General features: G+C 44.6%; 1 protein-coding gene across 2 annotated transcripts; it reads left to right on the forward strand.

The window, feature by feature from the left end:
• The first annotated feature begins 68 nt into the window (after window positions 1-68).
• On the forward strand, window positions 69-26,850 carry PECR (peroxisomal trans-2-enoyl-CoA reductase). 2 transcript variants are annotated; one of them, XR_007359172.2, is made up of 8 exons: window positions 69-210; window positions 1,670-1,803; window positions 17,617-17,782; window positions 18,466-18,547; window positions 21,440-21,536; window positions 24,116-24,226; window positions 25,799-25,897; window positions 26,032-26,850. XR_007359172.2 is itself a non-coding variant. In XM_048869946.2 (8 exons), exons 1-8 carry the CDS (start codon window positions 81-83, stop codon window positions 26,118-26,120), a joined length of 921 nt encoding a protein of 306 aa, XP_048725903.1. In that variant the 5' UTR covers window positions 69-80; the 3' UTR covers window positions 26,121-26,850. The 2 variants fall into 2 exon arrangements, 1 of the variants encoding a protein (XP_048725903.1); XM_048869946.2 differs by having other exon boundaries at window positions 25,786-25,897.
• The last annotated feature ends 486 nt before the right edge of the window (window positions 26,851-27,336 follow it).

Genomic DNA, 27,336 nt, shown 5'->3' on the forward strand with positions numbered 1-27,336 from the left:
TGGGAGGGGGCGGGGCCACGGCGGGGTCACGTGGGAGGGCGGGGAGCCTATGGCGGGGGCGTGGGGGGCGCTGTGCTAAGATGGCGGCGCCGGGCGGGGGCGTGTGCTGCGGGGTCCTGGCCGCCGGGCTGTTCCGCAACCAGGTGGCCATCGTGACCGGCGGCGGCACTGGCATCGGCAAGGCCATCAGCGCCGACCTGCTGGGCCTAGGTGGGGCCGGGGGGGGGCCCTGCACGGAGCGGGGAGTCGTGGGACGGGGGGAGCTCGAGGACCGGGGAAGTGGGGGCGGGGGAGCCGTTGGACTGGGGGGGGGCGAAGAAGGGGGGAGCTCGAGGACCGGGGAAGTGGGGACGGGGGAGGCGTTGGATTGGGGGGGGGCGAAGAAGGGGGGAGCTCGAGGACCGGGGAAGTGGGGACGGGGGGAGCCGTTGGATTGGGGGGGGGCGAAGAAGGGGGGAGCTCGAGGACCCGGGAAGTGGGGGCGGGGGAGCCGTTGGACAGGGAGGAGTGCAGAAGGGGGAGCTGGAGGACTGGGGGAGTGGGGACGGGGGGAACCGTTGGACTGGGGGGGGGCGAAGAAGGGAGGAGCTCGAGGGCCGAGGAAGTGGGGGCGGGGGAGCCGTTGGACTGGGGGGGGGTTGAAGAAGGGGGGAGGGGGGTAGCCGTTGGACTGGGGGGACGAAGAAGGGAAGAGCTCGAGGACCGGGGAAGTGGGGACGGGGGAGCCGTTGGATTGGGGGGGGGCGAAGAAGGGGGGAGCTCGAGGACCCGGGAAGTGGGGGCGGGGGGAGCCGTTGGACAGGGAGGAGTGCAGAAGGGGGAGCTGGGGGAGTGGGGGCGGGGGAGCCGTTGGACGGGGGGGGTTGAAGAATGGGGGAGCCGTTGGACTGGGGGGATGAAGAAGGGGGCCTCTCAGACAGGGAGAAGGAGGGTGAAGAATGGGGGAAGCCCTTGCAGTGGGAAAGCTGATGCTGGGGGGGAATACTCCTCTGAGGAGGTGCGGGAGAAGGGGTATGGGATCCCTCCAAAGAGTCAGTGCACAAGGTGGGCCCTACGGGAGAAGAAAATGGGGATCCCCAGAGGGGTGCAGGAGGAAGCCCCCCAGGCACCTTCTGTCACAGATGCTTTACAAACATTAATTCAGTCTCTTGTCAACTTGTAATTTAGGTTTATATTGCACAGATTGAGTGGGAAACTAAGGCATGCAGCATGTCTAAGTAACTTGCCTAAGGTGCCCTGGCAAGTGTGCCAGTATTGACTTGGTGAGGGGGAGTGCCATGCACTTAGTCACCTGTCCTGCTTCACTTATCCTTCCAGGCCTTGCCTGAAAATACTCACCTTCATTAGCCTATAATACAGGGGTGGGCAAACTTTTTAGCCCGAGGGCCACATTGCAGCCACATTTTCCGTCAGTTTCCCTCTAGCACTTTGGGACGCTGCAGATAAGCCTGGCTCTGACTGTAGATCCTTCTTACCTCCAGAGCTTAGATGAGGGAAAGAGATGTGAACTCAGAGACCAGAAAGTAACACTGACTGCTGATCTCTAACTTGCCGGCAGCTATTAATGAGCTGTCAGTCTTACAAGAAATCTCTACCTTATTAAATGTCTAATACAACTATCCTATTTGAACAGCTTCTGTCTAAAGAGTTTTTGGTTTTGTTTTGACAGGTTGCAATATAGTTATTGCCTCTCGTAAACTTGACAGATTACAAGCTGCTGCAAAAGAGTTGGCTGCTAAAATCTCTTCCTCAAATCCAGTCAAAGTGACCCCCATACAGTGCAACATCCGCAGAGAAGAGGAGGTAATCCAGATGAATTACTCTTGTGTTTAAAATGTTAAAGATGTGTTGAGGCTATTAAAGTTGTCTCAATCCTCAAAGGCTCTTCTGTGATCTTACTCAGAAGAATGAATGCCATAGATCAGGTAAATGCATTGTAGCATTTTTTGATTTACTGTTACAAAAATGTAGATGCAGGGGAAGAGAAGATAGAAAGGACTGAAATTAACCGTTTCCTGGAGGTTGCCTGTCACTGCAGGAAACAATTACACTGGATACACCCACCTGATCCTTAATGGGTTGGTTCTACTTAGTGCTCCAGAGAAGTGTATATGTGTTTGTGGGGAGAGGAGGAACATCAAACCTGCAATGGCCCCTGCAAATATGCCCTGGTAAAAATGTATTTGACACCTGAGATTTGATCGTTATTTTAACCGTCTCTGTGAGTAAGAATCACTGTACTTCAACATCTAGCCCCACTTATACCTACTGCAGTTTCTTATGGTCAGCTGCTCGTTTCTTGACTCATGAGAAGGCAGGGCCTGGCAACATCTGATGGGACAGAGAAATTAAACATTGACTACTACCCAACCTCAAAATGCCTGATTTTACCCTGATCTGAAAGGAAGCCTTTTTTCAATAGCTAATGTAGACTCTTTGCAGGCCAAACTTCAGGAGCTTAACAGCAGTATTTGATTCTTTCAGAAGTCTTGTAAAGGGCCATCGTGGGGGGGGACATGGGGTCAAAGTGGTTGAGGCAGGGAGCTAGTGTACTCATCCCTGGACTGGGCATTGGAATGCCTCTTGTTGCTCTGCAGCAATCTGTCTGGACAGCACCCCGATGCTGCTCCTAGGTAGGCCAAAGGAATTTAATCTTTCTTCATTGGCTGAAGGAAAATCATTGTGATATGGGCTTGGAGTATGTACTGTACAGCTGTGTGAAAGGAGAGTCACCTCCTTTCGGTGACTCTTTAAGCAGGAAAACACTTGTAATTTGAATGGTCTTCTATGTGACCCAAAGCTTGCTGAAAATCCTAAATGCTTCTCATGGCTGGAGGTCTTCATGCTTGTAGATCATGAGGCTCAGACTGAAAGTGATTGACAGGCTTGATTAACTGTTAACTAACTGTCTGAATCCTGCTTGCCAATTTCTTCTGAATTAAGAAGTGATTGAAGACTTTGGATGATGTCATAAAGCCTGCTTGAGAGCAGAGGAGAGGGAGACAGGTAATCTGTCTCTTAATAGCCAATTAAATTGGAGAAAGCTTTAGTAATTTGGAAAACCGTTCATGTTCAGTCCTAGTTTTTAGATCTCTCTGAAGTCTGGCAGGTGAATGAAGTCTGAGTTGCCTGCTTGTTGTTACACTTTATAAATAAACATTCAAAAATGTAATGATTTGAGTCTGACCTTTATTCTCACACAATCTTGAATGAGTTCATGAAAACACCTAAACTTCCTGATCTGTGGTGGTGGTCCTTGTCTCATTTGGTGAATTTCCTTAAGCACTCAAAGCCTCAAAACACAACAAAATGTAAAAGCATATACCTACCCTTCAATAGCGATATACATTCTAAACCCGTCTGGTCAATTTTACTACCGTAAACCAACCAGCCTAAAATAATAGAATAAAACAGAACAGCTAATAGTGTCTTAAGAGATTTATAACAATGTACCTGGTGCCTTTCAACTGGAAGAGCTGGGCCCTACGGGGCTGTCCACACTGTTTCAATTCACTTGCCAGTGAATTTCAGCTCAGTATCTACCAGCATCAGCAATGCTACATAATAGGTTAGGACAGATGGCAAAAGACCACTTATGTTATTGAAGCCACAAGGACGATCTAAGTAGGGGGGATAGAAATACCAGAGTCAATTAGGCACTGAGACAATAAGTAGAGAACCCCTTCCCTTGCAAAGAGTGCATTGGCATCTTAAGATTCTTCCTAGGGATGGTCACTAACCTTTTGCATCCATCTGAAAGGTGAGTTAATGGAAGCTACTGGACGCTCACTGAAAATAGGACACTTATTTAAGTGCCTAAATGTGAATTTAAGAACCTAATATTAAAATCACTTTTGAAGAAACAAATAGGAATAGCACTGTTACAGTGTTCTTACTATAGGTATTTTCCCCATTTTAAAGATTGATGTACGGAGAAGTGTCTTATCCACAATGCCACAGTGAATCCATCGAGGTAGGAAAAGAATGGCAGAGACCCTACTTGCAGCCATATGCAGTAACCATTAGATATTGATAGTTTTCATTTTTATTTTTTGTGGTCATCTAGCCTGACCTCTAGCATAATATGGGCCATGGAATTACTGGGTAAAATTCTTGCATCAAGTTCTGGTTGAATTAGAACATCTCTCATAAAGGCATCAGTCTTGTTCAAAATACTTAGTTCTAATGATAGATTGATCTCACTGTTAAAAATCTGTGCTACATTTCCAGGATGAATGTCTAGCTACAACTTTCAGATATTAGCATACAAAATTATAACAAGAGCCATATTAAAGAACCCTCTATCACAGGAATCGGCAACCTTTGGCACACGATCTGTCAGACAAATCTGCTGGCAGGCCGGGACAGTTCGTTTACCTGCAGTGTCTGCAAGTTTGGCCGATCGCAGCTCCCACTGGCTGCGGTTTGCTGTTCCAGGCCAGTGGGGGCTGCGGGAAGTGGTGTGGGCCGAGAGATGTGCTGGCTGCCGCTTCCTGCAGCCCCCATTGGCCTGGAACGGCGAACTGTGGCCAGTGGCAACAGCCGAACTGGCGGACGGTGCAGGTAAACAAACTCTCCCAGCCTGCCAGCGGATTTCCCTGACGGGCCATGTGCCAAAGGTTGCCAATCCCTGCTCTGTCAGATATCTCCTCCCCACATAGATACTCACAGACTGGGATCAAATCACTGTGAACTTTCTTTTTGATGAGCTCTTCTCTGGACCCTCTCTAACTTTGGATGGCAGAACTAGATGTACTTCCTTCCCTAATATATAGTCTGATTTCAAATAAATGTTGATATCCATGAGAAGCCCTGAATAAGAAAATGCAATTTTCATCCTATGTTCCTTAGGTACAGTCTGTAATTCTTAACTAACTTCTGTGCTATTCGTTGTATTCGTGGATTCCCGTTTAAGTTGTGTGTGTTTAACATTCTCTACCTCTGGACTTTCCAAGGATTACTACATTATCACCATTTAGTTCTTTCCTAAGATCAAACAGATAACTGGAGCAATAGGTTGCTCAAATTTTAAATCATACTTGTGTGAGTGGAGGTTACCAAGGTACTTCCTCAGGCCAACAGTGGCTGTAAATGCTGTCTACAGTGCATTTGGCTACCTTGCAGTGAGTGCGGTGAAAGTGTTTTTGGGGTGCTCACTGGCAATCTCTCTGTCTAAGCTCTAAAAGAAGTCCTGTCTGTCCTTGAATTGAAGGATGATGGCTAAGATGTGGCGCTGTCAGAGGAGGGATCCAGTGCAGATATGGAGGATTCTTGGGAAGAGGTTGTGGCCCTGTGGACTAGGCCTGAGTCTAGTTGAGACTGGGATAAAAGACACTTAAAATTGCTGTGATGAATCATTTTGTATTACACGATAAAAACACAAGACTAGTGTCTTTTTTGGCTGCAATCTCATCTTTGTGATATCTCAAATTAAACACTTGGAAAAGTAAGCCTTCCTATTTAAAAATACAAAACAAAAAGCCAGACAAATCAGGTCCACGAGCAAGGTGTGACCTGGTGTGCCTGGGGTAGCCCTTACTAAAAATGCCAAAGTCCGGGCAGTCTGCAAAAAGGAGAGCAGATTCTCCTAAAACTGATGTATAACACTGAAGTTGGACTCACCAGTCAGTCACAAACTGTGCTCCTGGTCCCCTACACTGGTTATCAAGAAGCTAAAAAAGAAATCACACAGCCCCCTTTATTGCATTCCACTTCTCTGGCTCCCGAGCAGCCCATAGTCCAGTTCGGTGAGAACTTATTTAAAAAATTCTGCTCACTAAACAAGATGTTTTTCTGTCCCCAAAGGGCCGGCCACATTGTCAGGTCAATATTGGGTTGGATCTTACCCAAAAAACCATGCTGCAAGCCAATCCTTTAGTCTCTAAATCTAAAGGTTTATTACAAAGAAAAATGAAAGAACAAGAAGAGAGTTGTTAAATGATAAAGCACTCAAATACATACAGAGATTCAAAGTCCATGTATCAGGTTCTTAGCAATATTGGTGAGTTTGCAGGCTTGAAAGTCCCTCTGGAACACATCCACAGCTTGGATGGATCATTCAGTCCTTTGTTCAGAGCTTCTTCAGTTTGTAGAAAAGTTACTCCAGAGGTAAGAAGAGGAATGAAGACATAATGGAGATGCTGTTGCTGCCTTTTGTATTCTTTTGCCATGAGGCTTGTAATTCCTGTATCCCAAACACAAGCTTCACAGCACATGGAAAAGCCTTAGAGTTCTTTGACCATTGGCATGCCCCTACATGTCTTGCTGACTCATCGGGGTAGTCTCTGGCTTTTTTCAATGGGTTTATTGTACAGTTGATGACCCTTGATGGGCTATCGAACAGGCTATTCCATACAGTGTCACACAAGGCATCTCTTCTCTCCTGGACCCCTTCATGGCTCCAAAGACAAGTAAGAATTTTATCTGAGTTGTAACTCTAGTTCAGAGAAATTGGAGCAAAGATTCTTGAGTAGAGGAATTCTAAGGAGGATGAAACTGCTTTCTGAATTGCCAAAAGATCTCCTATTCTGCTGTTCTAAATCTCTTAATAGTGCATCTGGTTTGAAGATGACATAATGTTCGTTCTGTCTTGTCTGCCTAGTTTGAAACTGCATCACACAAAGCTTTTGAGAATACATCTCTCCACATGTAGCGCTTGTATTTGGGCTGTCAGGGCTCTCTTCAGCCTCCAAAGTGCTGAAGAAGCCATATTGAGTGCTGCAGGAGGAGATTTATGCTAGACATCAAGGGAATAACTTAATGAATGCAAGTTTTGATGTTTCTTTTAATCTTTATCCTCAGGGGCCTTCTTGCTTTCTAGCTAAAATGTCTTTTCACCAAGTATGCAAGAAATAATCCTGCTTGCTAATGAAGGGCTTTCATAAATAGTGCCTCACCTGTCAGGTTCCTTTAATTAAAAAGACAATGCTGCTGCCTCATTGTCTTGTTTCTAGTTGTTTTACAGACAGTATTTTGTAAAATGTAGCAAATCTGTTTTGTTAAGGCTGTTGGGAAAAGGAATTATGGAACATGGCTGTGTAAAGAGCATCCGGGTTTCCCTATTTTGTTCTCGTGCATGAAGGGATGTTTCATCTGGAACAGCAAATTTGGGTCTCTGATGACTCTCTTTGGACTAGAGCATATGTGGTGACCAGTATGGGCTCCTGAGGCAGTAGTGATCTTAGTAATTTGGACTGAATACCAGTCAGTATCCCACGCTTGCTGTTACAGATGCGAGGGGGAGGGAGAGTGCATTCGGCTTCTGCTGGCCAAGATCTAAACTAAGTGGCTGTGTATCCCTTGTGTCAGGCCAAACCCTTTCCCCCAAGTTCCAAGGAAACTATCACTATTTAGCTCTTGTACCCCACTCTGTAGGCTGCAGGGATGGAGGAGCCCCACAATTCTTCCTCCTGGCTGCTGAGAGGGGAAGAGGCTCTTCCCTGACTGACTGATGTTTGGAGGAAGAGTCCTCCTCCCCACATCTCCTGTGTAGCAGTGGAAAACGGGAGGAGTTGAGACTCCTTCTCTGCCATCTGCACAATCAGGGTACAGGTGCCAGGAGAGTTTTGGTGGCTTCTTTCTCCTCTTCCTTCATGGGAAAAGGATGGCCTTCTCTGCCCAGCTCCTGCTTCTCCACTGCCTCGACATGGGTGAAGGAGAGGGTCCTAGTACCTGCAATGCCACCAGGTCTTTCTTCCTTCCAAGCATAGCTAAGCTGGGACTCTTGGTGTGCCTGCGATCAACCAAGTGCTCTTAGCATTCTCTGGACTGCGTCCATGTCCCCTACTTCAGGATTGCAAAAACTGCCGTGGGTGAGGAGGCTGGGGAATGAGATGCTGATGCTAAAACCCAGGTATCCAACCAGCTGGTTTTAAACCTAAGCGACAAGGTCCCTTGGGAAGGAGAAGTTGTATGCTGTCACTGCAGTAATGCTGACCACTGTAGCTCATCTGAGCATTGATGAATAGCTTTCTTTTCCAAGAGACCTAAAATCCTCAAGCTTTACTGTAACTCCCTCCACTGACAGTTAAATGTAGCCTACATTGGTATAAAAATACTCCATATCTATCCTGCATGGAGTCTGTAGTGGAAGAATGGTTTGACAAATCGTGAGTAAGGGATTTCCATTGTGTTTAAAATAGCAGCTGATAACACATAGTGAACTTCCCTCATCTCAGGTGAAAGGGCCTCCCATTGTCTTGATCCACAAATGCCACAATTGCTAGCCTTTGATTCTTCGCACTCTTCGGACGATTGGAAAAAGGCAACTATAGTGCCCATCTTTTAAAAAGGGAAGAGGAAGAATCTGGGAAACTACAGAATGGTCAGCCTCACCTCAGTCCCTGGAAAAATCATGGAGCATGTCCTAAAGGAATCCATTTTGAAGCACTTGGAGGAGAGGAAGGTGATCAGGAACAGTCAACATGGATTCACCAAGGGCAAGTCACGCCTGACCAACCTGATTGCCTTCTATGATGAGATAACTGGCTCTGTGGATATGGGGAAAGTGGTGGACATGATATACCTTGACTTTAGCAAAGCTTTTGAATACGGTCTCCCACAGTATTCTTGCCAGCAAGTTAAAAAAGATTGGATGAAAGGACTATAAGGTGGATAGAAAGCTGGCTAGATCATCAGGCTCAACGGGTAGTAATCAACAGCTCGATGTCTAGTTGACAGCCAGTATCAAGCGGAGTGCCCCAGGGTGAGTCCTGGGGCCAGTTTTGTTCAACATTTTCATTAATGATCTGGATGATGGGATGGATTGCACCCTCAGCAAGTTCGCAGATAACACTAAGCTAGGGAGGAGAGGTAGATATGGTGGAGGGTAGGGATAGAGTCCAGCGTGACCTAGACAAATTGGAGGATTAGGCCTAGAGAAATCTGATGAGGTTCAACAAGGACAATCACAGAGTCCTGCACTTAGGACGGAAGAATCCCGTGCAATGTTACAGGCTGGGGACCAACTGGCTAAATGGCAGTTCTGCAGAAACAGTCCTGGGGATTACAGTGGACAAGAAGCTGGATATGAGTCAACAGTGTGCCCTTGTTGCCAAGAAGGCTAACTGCATATTGGGCTGCATTAGTAGGAACGTTGCCAGCAGATCAAGGGAAGTGATTATTCTGCTGTATTTGGCACTGGTGAGGCCATATGTGGAGTATTGCGTCCAGTTTTGGGGCCCCCACTAGAGAAAGGAGGTGGACAAATTGGAGAGAGTCCGGCGGAGGGCAACGAAAATGATTAGGGGGCTGGAACACATGACTTATTAGAAGAGACTGAGGGAACTGGGCTTATTTAGTCTGCAGAAGAAAAGATTGAGGGGGGATTTGATAGCAGCCTTCAAGTACCTGAAGGGGTATTCCAAAGAGGATGGATCTAGGCTGTTCTCAGTGGTGGCAGATGACAGAACAAGAAGCAATGGTCTCAAGTTGCAGTGCGGGAGGTCTAGGTTGGATATTAGGAAACGCTATTTCACTAGGAGGGTGGCGAAGCACTGGAATGGGTTACCTAGGGAGGTGGTGGAATCTCCATCCTGAGTGGTTTTTAAGATCCAGCTTGACAAAGCCCTTGCTGGGATGACTTAGTTGGGGTTGGTCCTGCTTTGAGCAGGGAGTTGGACTAGATGACCTCCTGAGGTCTCTTCCAACCCATATCTTCTATGATTCTATCAATTACTCACTGAGTTTCTTAATGTGTTTTAAGTTCACTAATATTCATATTTCCACACATGCCTGGTAGGGGGCTTATTCCTTCACCCACTTACTTCCCTGGTCCTTCTCGCATGAACAGAGAGCAACAATACCCGAAGTCCAAAGGTGCAAACAATTCCATGTTTATTGGGGTGAACTTCCAGCAAACATGATTCCAGTTTCCTTCCTTAGTGTCCCCCTTTCCAGCTCTGACACCACAGAGCCTGTGTCCCTGTTCCCATTTCCCCCTTTAGCAAAACATGATTCCCATTCCCCCCCACACACACACACGCCCTGATTGACTGCAGCCTATATAGTAAAACTTGAGTTCTGCTTAGCTATACCTTAACCAATCATTTTACTGAAATTTAACTAACCATTCCTAACATATTGTAACATGATTATTTAACCAATTATATCCCACCACTTTAATTAGTTTACACCCAGCAAAATTAATTATACAGCAGACAGAAACAATCACAGAACCAGACAGAGATTATACAGACAAATAAACAATAGGGAAGTGGGGACTACAGTGATAGAACAACAAAGAAATGAGAATTTCATATCCCAGCTATTGATAAGTGAGTTCTTGCCAGACAGGATGCTATCAAACCAAGTTTCCTTTTACATCTTCTAGGCACTTCCCTTTCTCTGGAGGCGATAGGCACTATCAGGACAGGACTGTATTCCTAACAGCCCAACAGCACCTTATTTCAATGTGACTAGTTTGGAATGTTAGGATGTGATCGGTCGCTTCCCAGCTTATGGCTGCCTCTGCTGCTTAGCCAAAGATCTTCGCCTAAGCACAGGGCCTCACTGTCACAGTAAGAGAAGGACCTTACACTGGCAGACAGTGATTTTGATTCTTTCTTTTATACTTCTATAACTAGCTAAGTGATAAGAATACACCTAAATTTTTAGAGTATAGGCCTTTACAGACAGGCCTGAATATCTATATCCTAACAATGCCTCTCTCTTTTGAAGTAGGTCACTTTATTATCCTCATATCAGAGATGATGAAACTACGTGCCACAATGTGATGTGGTTAGTGCAAGGTCACAAAGCGATTCAGTGTCAGAGCACAGACTGGAACCCTGGTCTTCTAGTTCTTCTTTTTGACCTTTGTCAAAATTGACCCCTTAGGTCAGTAGTCCCCAAACTGTGGGGCATGCCCCACAAGGGGGGCATGGAGGAACATTCAGGAGGGCGCATGGTGGAGCCGGGGCCAGCCCCCATGTGGGATGGGTAGGGAGCACTATGCTTCCAGCCCTGCTCTGCCCGCAGACCAGCTCCTCCTCCAGGCCCAGCTCCGCTTTCACTCCCTCTCCAACTGCAGCCGCAGCTCCACTCAGCTCCCTGCTCTGCTCCCAGCCCAACTCTTCCCTCATTCCCTCTCTGTCCCCAGCCCCAGTTTCTCTCCCAGCTTGGCTTTGGAGGGATGTGTGTCTGTGGACAGATTCCATTACTGGTAAAGGGGGGTGCGACTGAAAAAGTTTGAGCACCACTGCTTTAGGTGATTGAATAATCCAATGTATATCTCTACTTTTGCTTCCAGAGAGGAAGTTTCCATGAGCTGAACACTGAAAATCTATACAGGGAGAATTTCAAATTCAGGATCGATACAGAACTCTTTCCTTATTTTCCCCCTTGTGAGCTGTAACTGGTTCTGCTGATAAATCTTTCTCTCTCACTGCACTGGCTGTGGTTACTGTAACCAGAAGAAACCCTGCAGTGATATCAAAATGTGCTTTCATTTGGTGAATTATTTAGAGGACAGCTGTAGTGTGAAAGTATGGAAGCTGCTGAGCTGGATTGGAGACAAAGACAGCAAAGGCTGGCACACAGAAAACAGGACTATTTTATTTATATTTTTTATTTTGCTGACAAAATGGTGAGGCAGTAGACACTAGAATGATCTGGTTTTTAGTTAAAATCCCCCAAAAGGTCTGTGTTGGAGAGTAAATAGCTTATCTGAAAATGTTCAGTCGTTCCCCCCCCCGCCGCCTTTCTCTTTTATTACTTTCTTCCTCCACAAAAGACCTTGTGTTATGGATGGATATGGCTTTGTCTAGAATAACTTATTTCCACTCCTTGAATCTGCCAGGGTGGATTGTAAGCAGGGCCCTCCACAGCTGCAGAATTGTGCTCTACAAGCTATTTTAGGCTTAGGTCAACTAAGTGTTCAAACCACCCCTTGCACCAGTTTAACAGTATCAGTTAAAAAATTAGACTATTAGTTAAACTGGTAAGCTCTTAGTGTAACCAGTACAAATGCTTTCATCCTTAATATGCAGTGTTGTGTAAGCTTGAAAGCTTGTCTGTCACCAACAGAAGTTGGTCCAATAAAAGATATTACCTACCTTGTCTTTCTTCCTGAGTGACAGCCTGAAACAATAACCATGAGAGGTCTGAAGTACCCCATTTTGCTCAATGGGGTGCTTACTCTGATATCATAAACATGACCATTTAAATGTCAAAAATAATAACTCTTTCACAGTCTACCACTTTAGCAGAAATATCTAAAAAATATGTCTCTCCTGCTATTCTAATCTGCCTCCTGTACTCCTCTGGGAAACAGAACTTAAACTCAAATTAGATAAGGTATTTGCATAGCTCCCATCCCTTTTGTATCTAGATAACGAGCTACTGGACTGATCATGTGTATTTACTTAGAAGCTTTTAATTATGTATCTAAACTGCTGCAGGATTTCCAGTGTGTCACACCAAAGGGCGTCAGTCACTAGGTATGTTTCAGAGTAACAGCCGTGTTAGTCTGTATTCGCAAAAAGAAAAGGAGTACTTGTGGCACCTTAGAGACTAACCAATTTATTTGAGCATAAGCTTTCGTGAGCTACAGCTCACTTCCTCGGATGCGTACTGTGGAAAGTGTAGAAGATCTTTTTATATACACACAAAGTATGAAAAAATACCTCCCCCCCACCCCACTCTCCTGCTGGTAATAGCTTATCTAAAGTGACCACTCTCCTTACAATGTGTATGATAATCAAGGTGGGCCATTTCCAGCACAAATCCAGGGTTTAACAAGAATGTCTGGGGGTGGGGGCTAGGAAAAAACAAGGGGAAATCCAGACTCCAGCGAGAAACTGTTGAATTGGAATTCATTTGCAAATTGGATACAATTAACTTAGGTTCAATAGAGACTAGGAGTGGCTAAGTCATTATGCAAGGTAACCTATTTCCCCTTGTTTTCTCCTACCCCGCCCCCCCCCCCCCCCAGACGTTCTTGTTAAACCCTGGATTTGTGCTGGAAATGGCCCACCTTGATTATCATACACATTGTAAGGAGAGTGATCACTTTAGATAAGCTATTACCAGCAGGAGAGTGGGGTGGGGGGAGAGAGAACCTTTTGTAGTGGTAAACACCCATTTTTTCATGGTTTGTGTGTATAAAAAGATCTTCTGTACTTTCCACAGTATGCATCCGATGAAGTGAGCTGTAGCTCACGAAAGCTTATGCTCAAATAAATTGGTTAGTCTCTAAGGTGCCACAAGTACTCCTTTTCTAGTCACTAGGTATGTGGCAGGCACTTTCCTTCTTCTCCCGCCATGTCCCAGCATTCTGCCCAGAGGGTACATCAAGTTGGCTTTCAATCACTAGTAAACTTGATTTAGTTCAGACTTCAGTCATTTCTCTGTTTATCTCCTTTCCTATAGCAAAGCTTATTCTTATTGCTGTTACAACAGTTTCACCCACCTTATTAAAGCAGCGTGACTTGGTATCAGTCACACTGGTATTCCTTTATGTCTGTTCTGGTAAATAATGGGGGGAAGGCTGCTGTTTAGTTACCTGAATTAAGCAGTGCCCCTCACTGTGGTGTTTAGTAAGTTGTAGTTCATAACTAAATTTACTCTGACCTTTTTAATACTCTAATAATGCAGCTGTAAATATTCCATTAATTTACAATCTTAAGTCTTTATTTGGGGATATAAATTTTCAGCCATATAATACCTGTCATCCAAAGTGTGTACAAGAGTCACTTCACCTGCTACTGAAATGCAGCTACTTCTGAAGAGGAACATAGCTGCTGTTGAACAGAATATGGCAACACTACACACAGTTCAGGACAAAAGGTGAAGATGCCCATCTCAAATTGAAACTCTCCAGGGGGAATTTTAGGCAGGTAAAAAAGCGCCTACTTAAGTAAGGACATTAAGCTCTAGTCTTAAATTTATTTTCATTGTCATGTTACTTCATTGTTTTTATTCTGTTGACTAAAAAGCTCACCCAGTTGTACTGCTCACACTTTTCCTACCTCATCTTCACTGATAGGCCAGGAGTCAACTGAACAGCAGTTGAAACAATCACGAATAATATGTTAACAATTCCTGTGAAGAACAGTAAGAGATGAGTTTCTTTGGGCAGAATGTCCACCTAGTACATAGTAATAGCTAAAAGTTGGTACTTACAGAGTTTTAACTTTTTTTAATGTGCTGTAGACTGAATATTTTATTCAGTGACTAGCAGCTTATCTGTTGTTAGACTTTGTATTCATTTATTTGAACTCTGTCAAGTTCAAGGTACTTTCCCTGTTCTCCCCAGCCCCCATGGCATAGTTACTGAGTTGATGTGGCGCTAAGTTAGCGGCTCTATTTGTGAGACATAGGTCACACGCTGCCCTCTTGTTTCTGATGCTTCTGTATATTGCCAGCTCAATATATGAGAAGGATGCTGAATGATGTTCTTCCCCCTGTAGGATTGCACTGCTCTTGAATCTGCCTGGTCAGCAGGACATTCCCATTACCCGTTCTTTTGTCCGTTTTCTGTGACCACAGATGCTAGATTAACTCTCTGCATCTTCTTCTTGGCTGGGGATAAACAGTGCTCAGAACCTTTTTATGACAGCTAATGCAGAACAGGGAAATGAGTTATAGGAAAAAATTGAGCACAATAATTGATCCAAGGGATAATTTGATGGGCAGCTGTTCAAATGGTCTCCAATTCCTTCTTTTTTTAATAGAAAAATACGCAAATATTTGTCACCGGCTTTGGTGTATTTGCGGTTGCCAGTATAGCATTGAGCATTGTTGGTGCTACCGACAGTAATTCAAAAATGGCACTAGTCTGCCCAGAAACAGAGGAAGCAGGGGAAGGAGAGAGCAGAATTGTGGGATTTTTTTTTAAATTTAAACCCATGTCCCAGAATTCCACTGCCTTCTGCCTGGCGTTTGCTATGATCTGACAATGCACAGTGAGAAAAATCCCAAAATGCACATGGGTCAGCAATGAAGCAAAGGATCATGGAATACCCTCCCAGGCTGCAATGCGCTTAGTATGCACCAAACACCTGTCATGTACAAAAACATGCAAATTGAATGGGCACAGCCGTTCCGTGGGCACGCTATTAGTTCGTCTTACATTACGTTACACGCTAACAGATGTCAACTTACTGCGAACTATCTCTCCTGTGTTGACAAGGTTTTAAGTATAAAAAGCTACACTTTACAGATAAGGAAACTGAGGCAGAAAGGTTAAGTGATTATCCCAATACTCTGAGAAGGTCAGTATCAGGTAGGATTAAATCAAGAATTCCTGGCTCTCTGACATGTTTAGGTCACCTCTTTTTCAACTGGGAACTGTGAGGGTTTCCTCCAGAATATGGTAGCAAATTGCAATAGATGGTCTGTTCTAAAACCCTCTTATTTGAATATAAGTACTGTTGGAGTATTCTTATTACTTCCCCACTCCTCCAATATAGGAGATAGGAACATATTTGTTTAGTCAAATATGGCTTTGGCAGTTGTTAAAGAGAACACTAGGATGGTTTTGATTCTTTTCCTACTCCTTCCTCTATGATGTTGTTACTGTCAATCATATGACACTGTAGAAAAGAAAGATTACCACTGTTGCAACCACTGATGTATCACCACTGTTGCACAATTGAGATAAATCTTATACAAAGCATGCCTTGTAAAGTATCGATGGAAAAGTTATAGTCTGCTAAGTATTATTATCCTGTTGAAATCTGTGTATCATGGTGTTCCTGGGTAACACCCATAAGGCAGATTTACATCGAGACTGGTCCATTAACGAGAATCAACTCTTCTAGTGGGCCCCTCCTAAAGACAGTTCAGAAGACACGGAGACAGTGGATGCCCTATGACTCAGCAATGGCATATAAACTCTGTTTGAACCAGTAACTTTCCATGCACATAGGCTGAGGGTATATATGGAAACTGTGTCATCACCTCCTTGTCTCTTTCCTGCTCCACATCTCTGGACTATGATTTCTAACAAAGGGGTGCTCTGAACCATGGACTGAGGACCCCCCCAATCTTTTGGGTGAACCAGAGAGACTAATTGCAAGTTAGCAGATTTAACATCACTACTATGATCCTGATATGCAAACTCTGAAATCAACTGTAATGGATATGATTCATTTTAACCTTTTAACAACTCTCTTTTACCTTTAGGTTTCAGAGTAACAGCCGTGTTAGTCTATCTTTGCAAAAAGAAAAGGAGGACTTGTGGCACCTTAGAGACTAACCAATTTATTTGAGCATGAGCTTTCGTGAGCTACAGCTCACTTCATTCGGATGAAGTGAGCTGTAGCTCACGAAAGCTCATGCTCAAATAAATTGGTTAGTCTCTAAGGTGCCACAAGTACTCCTTTCCTTTTACCTTTAGTTTTAGTTTACTAAAGGATTGGTTACCAGCATGGTTTTTGGGTGAAATCTTGAAGTATATTTTGACCTGGGGTAAGTGGCTGGGTCTCTGGAGCTGAAAGAACCTAATATATGTGATTTATGGGTTTAATAATCATTTATCACAGAAGTCTGGTTTGTCTGAGTGGTGCATGCCTGAAGGGGACTGTCTGTGGCTTCATGTTAACTTGTATAGTATTTTGGAAGTGCACATTTGTTACTGGTTTGGTGAAATCTCATGGAATATACCACAAGTCTGGAGTACTTGCCCTGTATTTTGGCATTCTTAGCTGTGTCCCAAACCAGGCAGCGTGACGCAGGAAGATTGTCTGTGGTGAATGTAGTCAATATAGCCTCCTGTTTCACTTGAGAAAGCTGATTGTTGCTGTTTGATGCATTACTGCCCTTAGCAAGCAGCAAGGGCCTTTAGACAATGAAGTGGAGTGTGTGTGTGTGTGTGTGTGTAAAGATTACTCCCTCAGCTACTGAAGTGCAGAGCTTTCTGAGGATGGGATATAGTAGCCATTATAACCAGCAACACAATATGGCCACTTTTAGAACAGTAAGTGAATTAAAAATATTGTATCCATTCAAAACGGCAGTGAATTTAAGTACAGGAAGGCATCAGTAATTACCTTATGTGGAATTTGGCCAGGAGCCAATCTCAGGAAAAGTGCCATAGGAATTTTAGTAACTTTGAATTTGAATGCTTCATTTTTACATTTTATCAAAAAAACATAACCTCCAATTGCACAGCTTTCCCTTTATTTCAGTACTGACACTTCCAGCACCTGGGTTATTTTTGGGAGCTGTCCCATCCAAATACTGACTCTGCCCAGTCCTCTGTTAACTGAAGCTGTCAAGTTGCGCTCTCACAGCCTGAGTATAGTTGCAAGGTTGTTGCCTAGAAGAACTCGTGCAGGGGTTCTCAAACTGGGGCTCAGGAGGTTGCGAGGTTATTACATGGGGGGGTCACGAGCTGTCAGCCTCCTCCCCAAATCCCGCTTTGCCTCCAGCATTTATAATTGTGTTAAATATATAAAAATGTGTTTTTAATTTATAAGAGGGGTCGCACTCAGATGCTTACTTTGTGAAAGGGGTCACCAATGCAAAAGTTTGAGAACCACTGAACTTGTGGAAGGCTGGTAAGTGCATTGGCGCATTCTTTTTGTAGATGGGGAGCACACACTGCTAAAATGGGATAGACAGACAAACCAATTGACCTCTTATAGATTTTTTTTTTTTAATTACTTTTATTAGGTGGAAGCTTTGGTGAAATCCACCCTGGATCTGCATGGCAGGATCGATTTCCTGGTGAATAATGGAGGGGGCCAGTTCCCCAGTCCTGCTGAAGCCATCAGTTCAAAGGGCTGGAATGCTGTCATTGAAACAAATCTGACTGGGACCTTCTACTGCTGCAAGGCAGGTGAGGACTGGATGTGGCAAGAAATACCAGTAGGCAAATAACTTTTAAAAGGCTGCCTGTTGTTCCCCCACCTCCTCTCTGCACACATTTGCATCACATTGGATGCCTGTTTCATTAATCTCATCCTAAACTAAATATATATCTTCTATGTTTGTTATGAAAAGAGTGGAAGGATGGTCTTGTGGCTAAAGCCAGGCCTGGGAGTCAAAAAGTCTGTTTCTGGTTTTGCCACAGACTTACATGGCCTTAGGCAAGTCACTTAACCTCTTTAATGCCTGATTTCCCTATCTGTCAAATAGAATTAATACTTTTTTCACAGCAGAGATGGGAGGCTAAATGTAAAGTTTGTGCACTGTGATCCTTGGATAGAAAAGTGCATGTTATTAATTATGAATGCAAAGTAGTTTAGTGGGAATCAAGATCCTAATCCTTCCGCCAGCAGTTCTCAAAGCTCTTTGCAAACACTAATTAATTGCTCTTGACATCTCATACATGTTGTTCCCATTTTCAAGATGTGGGGACTGTGGTTTAGGGACGCAAGGTGATTTTGCGTCCCTAAAGTCTGTGGCAGAGCTGAGATTAGACCCAGGAGTCTTGACTCCCACTTGTGTGTGCTAATCATTAGGAAAAATCATTTGAAAAGAGGCAGATGCTGAGTAGGTTATTTTCCTCCCCTCATATAGTGTACAATGCTTGGATGCGAGAGCACGGAGGAGCGATTGTCAACATTGTAGCTGACATGTGGAAGGGGTTTCCTGGCATGTCGTAAGATTATTTACCTTTCCTATCCTTTTTGACTTAGCAGTATTAATCACTTTCAGCTGAGCACCCCCAGCAGGGCCTCCTTTTTGAACAGGGGCTATTCTTACAGAAAATATTCATGCACTAGGCAGCAACAGGGCTTGGAAGAGCGGTTACTGCTCTGCCTTGACACACTGTTTCCACACGTCTTTCTGTATGTATTTGCTGTATGTACAGGGATCTATCATGAGTTTAGAGACAGCTGCAGCAATAGATTGAATCTGTGTTCCACACCAGCTGGACTATACAAAACCAGGGGCTTGTCTACACTGTGCACAGGTGTGAATTGCAGAGCACACTAGGAAGGGTTGCACGCTAACTACCCTACCCTATTCGTGGATGCTGCTGGCACAAATTAGTAGTGTTGTTTGAAAGAGGACTGCGTTACTGGGACTAGGTACAGTAGAACCTCATTTATCCGACCCTCCATTATCCAGCTCTCCGCATTAACCGAACAACCAGCCCATACATCCAGAAACAGGCCATCTCTCCTATGGCCGCTAGATGGCGTTGCAGCCTCACATGTTCACATGTTCCCATTTTCCAGATTATCTGAATTTTTGATTATCCGGTCTGGTCCCAGCCCCAGTTAGATCAAATAAACGGGGTGCTGCTGTACCAGTTAGTTCATGCCAACAGCATCCACCTGGGGCAGTTAGCATGCAACACTTTGGTGCACTCTGCAGTTCGCACCCCCATAGTCTGCACTGCGGCACAGTGTAGGCGTAGCCTGTAAGTGAAGCCTCTGTTAAAGTTGTGATGTGGGTGAAAGTTGCCTGTGAGTTCTGTGTATGCAACTTCTGCACTGGTCGTATTCTTCAGAGAGTGTTGCTGTCCTCTTCTACTGTGGATTTACTAGTTTATCTGTTCTCTAGTTGTAGCATGATTTTGGGTCTTGGGGGGGGGGTTGTTGGTTGGGAAGGAGTGTCTCACAGGGGGCCCTGCGTGTGAAGCGGGGACACCCCCATAGGCCCAGTGTGGGGTTGGTACACCCCGTCACACAATCATCGGGACTCCCTGTTGCATCAGGCAGTTTCGATGAGGGGGGATGCAGGGACCAGCAAACACTCAGTTTATGCCTCCCAAGCCTCCTGGCTGGGGCAAACAATAGCAATTGGGGGGCTCTAATCCTCTTGGCAGGGCAGAGCAAACAATCTGTCTGCAACCCCTGGGCAGGACAGAGCAAAGCAAATAGTCTAGGCCTGAAGCCTCCTGGCTGGGGCAGGCAATAACAGTTATGGGATTCTGATACTATGGGTGAGACAGAGCAAATAGTTAGTCTATGGCTTTAGTCCCTGGTAGCCAGACCTAGTGGCAAGTGCGGGGGTGGGGGGAGAGGAAGAGGGGAACCAGGGCCCTATGAAGCTGGAAAATTCCTGGTTAAAGGTTCAAGCATCGGCTTCTAATACATTCCCTGTGTCACTTCCTACTGCAAGGCTCATCTCAGGAATCTCCTGGGCTGGCAGCAGCTCAGCTTCCCAGTCAGTCTCTTCGGTTGACTGGTCGTCCGCAGCGTAGTCCAGGTCCAGGATTCCCACTGCTTCGGGATTTGCTGGTGCCTCTGCAGGGGCTTGCAGCACACATCCTTCCTCCTCTTCAGACAACCGGGACAGAGCAGGGCTGCCTCCTTTTATCTGTCCCTTCCACCTGGAGTATGTGCAGCAGGGGGGAGGGGGCGTGGCATCCTGGACCCACAGTGATTGGTCCTGTCCCAGTGGCCCGGTGCAAGGTTGGTACACCCCATCACAGAGTGTCCCTAGCATGTTCTGACCTTGTCCTGCAGGTAGCCTCACTCAGCCTCCCCCAACCCCCACCATGCGGATATCTGTTTTGGAGTCACCTTCTCATGTACAGCATCAGGGGTTTATTTGCTGAAAGCTGTGGAGTGGACAGGACCAGGAATTTTACTGCCCCTAATCCTGAGTGGGAATACCGGAGTAAGGTTGATCGGTACAGGCTGACTCCTTTGTGTGTTCACTGTTGTGCCTTCTCTCTTGAGCAGGAGATCGTGTGTATCTACTTTCAGCAGTTTTCCTTCTCTTGTTGCATTTTTGGCAGCAACAGGTGCCAAGGCTCTGCAGAGGGGAGTATGAACAGTAGGTAGAAGTCACACACACAGAGCTCATAGGTAGCTCCCAACCATAACGCAACTCCAGCAGAGCGTCTTGTCATAGACAAACCAACATAACGCACTTGCTGTACTTTTGTTAGTATTTTTTTCACTTACTATCTAAGAGCTGGAATCTGTCTGGTTCTAGTCAGTGTAAAGATAACTTAGAGATCCACAAGGTGGTGCAGGCACTTCGGTTTGCTCTGGAATTGACCGATGTGTGAGCTCTCACTGAGAATATACCAATACCACATTTGGAAAATAAACCTAGAGCTGGAGAGCCTGAGCCCCATCTCATTTACTATAAAACTAAGATGGAAAGAGGTTTCATCAGGTCACTCTAAGGGGCAGTGTCTGGCTTGTTAATCATGTTTTGTGCTTCTATATAGTCACATGACTATTGGCAAATTAACTTCTGGGTTTCAGTTGCACTTGATTTACCTGTCCAGCTGTGTAATTATTTGTTCACTGGGGTTCCCTCGTAGTATCATCTCACATACCCATCTTATGACCTGTAGTCTTTCAGCAAAGCTTCCTCTTGACTCTTTGCTGTTCCTTAGGAGAACAAGCTTGTTGGAGTTTGCTTAGTAAGCTGGAAGATGCAATTGTCTGACTGGCCCAGCCAAAAACTTTGTAGTTATTGTTTTATGTTACTTACATTTTTCTTACATTCTTCAATGGGGTGGTGAGAGAGAGCACAGTGTTATCTGTTGAAATGGATTCTTTCCTTTCTTTCTCTGTGATAGACATACTGGAGCAGCAAGAGCTGCAGTGGATAACCTAACCAAGAGTTTAGCCATAGAGTGGGCCCATAGTGGAGTGAGAATCAACTCTGTAGCCCCTGTAAGTAACAACACACAATATGATCAGACTTATCAATGATATAGTCCCAGGTTTAAGATTTTTCAAAGCCAACTGGCGTGGGGGGTAGAAATGCAGAATTTATGGATGTTGTGTGGCTAAATCCCCATGTCTGCTTTGAATGCTCAATTTCATTTAGCATCACCACTCTAAAGTGTTCTTAACATCTTCAAGGCCCTCTGAGTGTTTGCACTGACTGGATGGTCTGTCTGTCAGGAACATGGGGTCAGTAAAATCACTTCCACTTCTGTGTTTACATTAGCACTTCCCCTATTTTTCTTCTTTAGGGGAAAGATACTTGGGAGTGGGGGAGAAATGTCTTTCAAAAGCACATTTTGAAAACATATACAACACTCAGTATTTCAATGGGGGGTACACGAGTGTGTGATTCAGGAGGTGTGCTATGTAGAAAGGACAGTTATGTAGTGATGGTGCAGGGACTGGGAGTTGAGAAATGGCTTCTGTCCCCAGCTCTGACACAGAATCTCTCTCTCTAGGATGTCAAACAAGTTCTTAAACTCTTTTGCCATAATTTCCTCATATGTAAAATGGGGTTATTTGGGGGCAAAAATGGATGTTTAGCGTGTGCAGAAGAATTCACTATAGAAGAGTGGGGGGTGGTGGTTATTCATGATTCATATCAATGAAACACAACACAGACAGGAATCCAATGTACAGGCTAGCTAGAACATGCTTGCCAGATCACTGGGAATTAATTATGTATTGAGTAATTGGTTTAAATAATGTTATGGAAAGACTAACTATCTATTCCAAATGCATGCTGCTGTGAAATAAGAGACATGGCAGCCCTAGCTTTGAATGTTGATATTGTTTCAGTTCTAGTTGTTATACGTTGCATCCTAAACCAGAGTCTGTTTTTCCAAATTTGATTTATTTTTTGGTGAGAGATATGTGGGAGGAGCAGAATTTTCCCATTCAAAATCCATGTTGCATTCTCCCTTACAGAAGTCAGAGTTGGGAAACAGGCCAGCAAGGGGACCCTTCCTCTGCCTTTATGGGATGGTGTGTGTCCCGTTAAGCTTCCTATCTAGAAACAAGCAGTATTGTTGGTGTTGGGATGGGCTGTTTAATTGGATGCACACCGTGCAGCTCCATTCAGGTAGAGAAACTCAAGCTTCCTCAGAGGTTTCTGCATTTGCGTAAAGGCTGCATTCCGGCTCCTGTGAAACTTAATTGATCATATATTTGCAATGAGAACTACTGAATGACGGTTAAACATTGAGATTTTTGCCTAGTTTCTTAGGTTTATTAAGTCTTGGGGAAATAAATTAACATAGCTTGTGTGTAATGAGACATAATGTGTGTGTCTGGCTTTTTAAAAAGACTTAATAATTATCCATTTAATCATATCAATTATACATTATTGCATATGCCAAGCAGCATCTCGGATAAGTAAACATATATTTTTTAATTCACACAGTGCTTGCATTTTAATACGTCATGTACCCAGTGCACAATACTATAATTGTCAGATATATCAAATTATGTATTAACATTAGAGGACAGTTATTTACTGGCTAGCCTGTAATGGTTTCATTACTGTGTCAATTATGAAAATCCATATTGCAGTCAGGAGACACAAAGATATGCACAACTATCCTGTGTGGGTGCACCACTTTTGCGGTAACCCCCAAGAACTTTTCACTGCAGGATCTGGGCGGGGCACCAAGGAAACATGTACGAGGGAAGCAGAGTGTGTTTCTAAAGGAAATAACTTGCTTGTGCATTAAACACTATTCCCCTAATTCCCAAAAAAGCTGTGGTCCACATTCCTGTAAGATTCCTATCACCTTAATAGCCACACTATGGATTAATGACATGGAAAATTTTAGTTGGAATTCAGAACATTTCTCCTGTTTAAAAAACCAACAGTCTTGAAACATGCAGATTATGCACATAGCTGGTCATGTAACCCTGTGTTCCAATTGCTGTTACTTTCATCTTCCCTCGTCCATCCCTTCTATCTGCTACAACCCTCTTAATCTAGAGTGGAAAGTCTTCAGGGCAGGGACAGTCTCTTTCTCTACATCAATACAGATCCTAAAACATGGGGCCCTGAATCTGGCTGGGACTCTGGGTGGTACCAGAACACACATAGTAAAGCCAGTGTAGGGCTCTGTAAGACAAGAAGAAACCTTTGGCTGTCCTATTTGGATTATTTTGCTCTCCTTCAATAAAAGCAAATCTTAAATATTTGTAATTCCAAAAAAAATCTTTTGGGTTCAGATTTTATACCCAATGTTTGGAGCTGTTGAGCTGAGATTGAGGAATTAATTGCAAATTTGGGAAAACTAGGATTTTGAATGGAAAGACCAGCATAACAGTAACCAATGACTTGAATGACACTGTTTAATAATGAAGATGCTAATAGCTACCTGCATTATAACTAAAGTGTCTCATTATTCTGACCAAGCCCAGTTTAAAAAACTCACAGCCAAGTGCTGTTTAGATGGTAAAAATGTGTCAGGGTTTTAAACTTTTCAGAATTAAATTTATGCAACAATACTTTGATCTCACTGTGCTTTTTGTTTTCAATATAGGGAGTAATATTTTCAGAAACCGCTGTTGCAAACTATAAAGAACTTGGTGAAGAGATGTTTAAAAACTACATCCAAAAGATTCCAGCCAAGAGACTGGGAATTCCTGAGGAGGTAATGCATTTCAGAACATGTTCCTGATTCTACCTGTACCTCTGTCCTGACACCATTATAGTATATGGAGGACAATAAAGGGTTAATATTGAGGTGGTGAGGGTGTTAGAAGAGGGAGAGCTTGGAGAAAGGGAGAGTAGTGTGCAAAGCATTGCTTGAAGACTTAAAAAGAATCATCCCATTAGGAGATTTATCCAAACATACTCTGAGAATTTAAAATGTATTGTAAGTACTTGTTCCTGGTCAAATAAATTCTCAACTTACAGAGTAACAGCCGTGTTAGTCTGTATTCGCAAAAAGAAAAGGAGTACTTGTGGCACCTTAGAGACTAACCAATTTATTTGAGCATAAGCTGTAGCTCACGAAAGCTTATGCTCAAATAAATTGGTTAGTCTCTAAGGTGCCACAAGTACTCCTTTTCTTTTTGTTCTCAACTTAGTTACAAAGGAAGCTGACTAAATGAGAAAAGAACTGAAAGTATTGAATGGTAACGTCAGAAAGTAAAAGCATAAGGGATTAAGCCATCTTCCAGTCAACTGGTTGATCAGTAAGAACACTCTTTTCTTTGACAAAATAATGAAACCTCTTTAAAACTTTTTTTGGCCTTGGTATGGAAGGTAGAGAGTTATGGTCTGCTGCTCAACTTAAAAGCTTGTTGTATTAAGCTATATTACTTAAGTGGCAGCCATGGCTAGGCAGCAGTTCTGCGGAAAAGGACCTAGGGGTGACAGTGGACGAGAAGCTGGATATGAGTCAGCAGTGTGCCCTTGTTGCCAAGAAGGCCAATGGCATTTTGGGATGTATAAGTAGGGGCATAGCGAGCAGATCGAGGGACGTGATCGTTCCCCTCTATTCGACATTGGTGAGGCCTCATCTGGAGTACTGTGTCCAGTTTTGGGCCCCACACTTCAAGAAGGATGTGGATAAATTGGAGAGAGTCCAGCGAAGGGCAACAAAAATGATTAGGGGTCTGGAACACATGAGTTATGAGGAGAGGCTGAGGGAGCTGGGATTGTTTAGCCTGCAGAAGAGAAGAATGAGGGGGGATTTGATAGCTGCTTTCAACTACCTGAAAGGGGGTTCCAAAGAGGATGGCTCTAGACTGTTCTCAATGGTATCAGATGACAGAACGAGGAGTAATGGTCTCAAGCTGTAGTGGGGGAGGTTTAGATTGGATATTAGGAAAAACTTTTTCACTAAGAGGGTGGTGAAACACTGGAATGCGTTACCTAGGGAGGTGGTAGAATCTCCTTCCTTAGAGGTTTTTAAGGTCAGGCTTGACAAAGCCCTGGCTGGGATGATTTAACTGGGAATTGGTCCTGCTTCGAGCAGGGGGTTGGACTAGATGACCTTCTGGGGTCCCTTCCAACCCTTATATTCTATGATTCTATGTTGGGAACTTGGCTTAAAGTTGCTGATGACCCATATCCTCAGGCATCTGCACAAAATGAGTATGCCTCTGTAGATGTCTCACACCTAAATCAGCCATTACATACTTTGTAACAGACACACATCCCCAGAAATTTGAGTAAGTAAATGGCATAATTCTTCATTGTTAGGTCTCCCCTACAGTGTGTTTCCTGCTCTCTCCTGCTGCATCCTTTATAACTGGGGAAACTGTGAAGGTGGATGCTGGTCAAAGCTTATATTCCTCCACTTGGGAAATACCAGGTAAAAATGGGTTCATGGGATAGTGTCTTCCAGTGATGAAACTTGGGAAGGGTGGTGACTGGGTGTGGGAGGATAGAAGAGTAGAGGGCTAGTTTTGCAAATGAACGGATTGTTTTTGGTATCACTTCTCACAGATCATAATAGGTGGCCTTCAGCACCAGAAGGAGACAATTCCAAGGCACTCAGAAAGATGCTTTCTGGCAAGACTGCATCAAAGCTGTGAAGAAATGAGACTCCATCCAATCCCCAGTGGAAATGCTGACAATATAACACCTTTGCTTTGTAATTCTAAGTAAATTTGGGTTTCCTGTTCGTGATGCAAACACACTGGGGTGCCTTGATCTTCATATATTTGTAAGCTAGCCCATAAAATCCTTATATAGTGAATATTCTCCTCTGAAAACTCCCCCTGCCTCAGAAGGTTTGGGACCGATCGATTCGTTATTACATCAGGATTCAACAGCTTCAACATGATAGAAACAGTGAGGAATCCGTAGTAGATGTGGTCAAAATCTTGCTCTAAATCTAGTGAATAAAAAGCCAGGAGAGGCAGGCACTCTCCATCTTAGGCAGGATATTAGCATAGGCAATATCAAAGTGATTGAAAGAGAAATGTACATAGCTTTAATGAGTGGGAAATGTCAGCTTGAAGCCCTTATCCTGGATGACTTTGGAAAGAATGGAGTTTGAATCTCTGGGGAATGTTAGTTTCTGCACAGAACTAGCATTCTGGGCTGTGTCAGTAACCTTTGAGTCATCTGCTGGGTATATAGCACTTCTTCTACTCAGCTCATAGCCTGGGTTGCCCAAGAATAATTATAATGGCTAATTAAAGTGCGCACGCAGCTGAACTGCACTGGGAATGAGGCAATGCTATCTGTGACAATCACTAAGTTGGTGACGTTGAGCATGCTGACTGCAAACCTAATTCAATAAAACCACCTCGCAGAGCAGCACTGGTTTTCCTATTGATTTATGCTATTGATTTATGCATCACATGTTTCTGAGTATGCAGGACCATCCTTACCCATACGCAAAGCATGCAGTTGCGCTGGGCACCAGGAAATTTGGGGCACCAAATTTCCTGGTGCCCTGTGCAGCTGCGTTCTGCTCCAGCCCCTGCTCCGGCTCTTCCCCAGGCCCCTGCCCCTGCTCCTCCAGCCCTGCTCTCACTCCCCTGAAGATTGCAGCCAGGCCCAACCCTGCACTCACCACATGGTAAGTGGAGTGATCTGGCCCCAGCCTGCTCTGCTCCCCTGGCTTCCAGCAGCGCTGCCGGCGAGTGCTGTGGGGTGGGGTGGGGCGGGGCGGTTCTCCCCTCCCACCAAGCCTGGGAGCCAGGGGAGCAAAGCAGGCTGGGGCCGGGTCACTCCACTTACCGCAGGAAGTGGGCAGTCCTGCCCGCAGAGGCCTGGGGCCAGCCCCTCCATCCCCCCACC

This window comes from Caretta caretta, chromosome 11 (genome assembly GCF_965140235.1).
Source record: "Caretta caretta isolate rCarCar2 chromosome 11, rCarCar1.hap1, whole genome shotgun sequence".
NCBI lineage: Eukaryota > Metazoa > Chordata > Testudines > Cheloniidae > Caretta > Caretta caretta.

Bases quoted from the DNA above. Each gene is read 5' to 3' on its own strand.
- PECR (XM_048869946.2), top strand. From the start codon at position 81: ATGGCGGCGCCGGGCGGGGGCGTGTGCTGCGGGGTCCTGGCCGCCGGG. The intron at 21,537-24,115 runs GTAAGTAACAAC...TTTTCAATATAG, and splicing joins GAATCAACTCTGTAGCCCCT to GGAGTAATATTTTCAGAAAC. The intron at 24,227-25,785 runs GTAATGCATTTC...CTTCATTGTTAG, and splicing joins GACTGGGAATTCCTGAGGAG to GTCTCCCCTACAGTGTGTTT.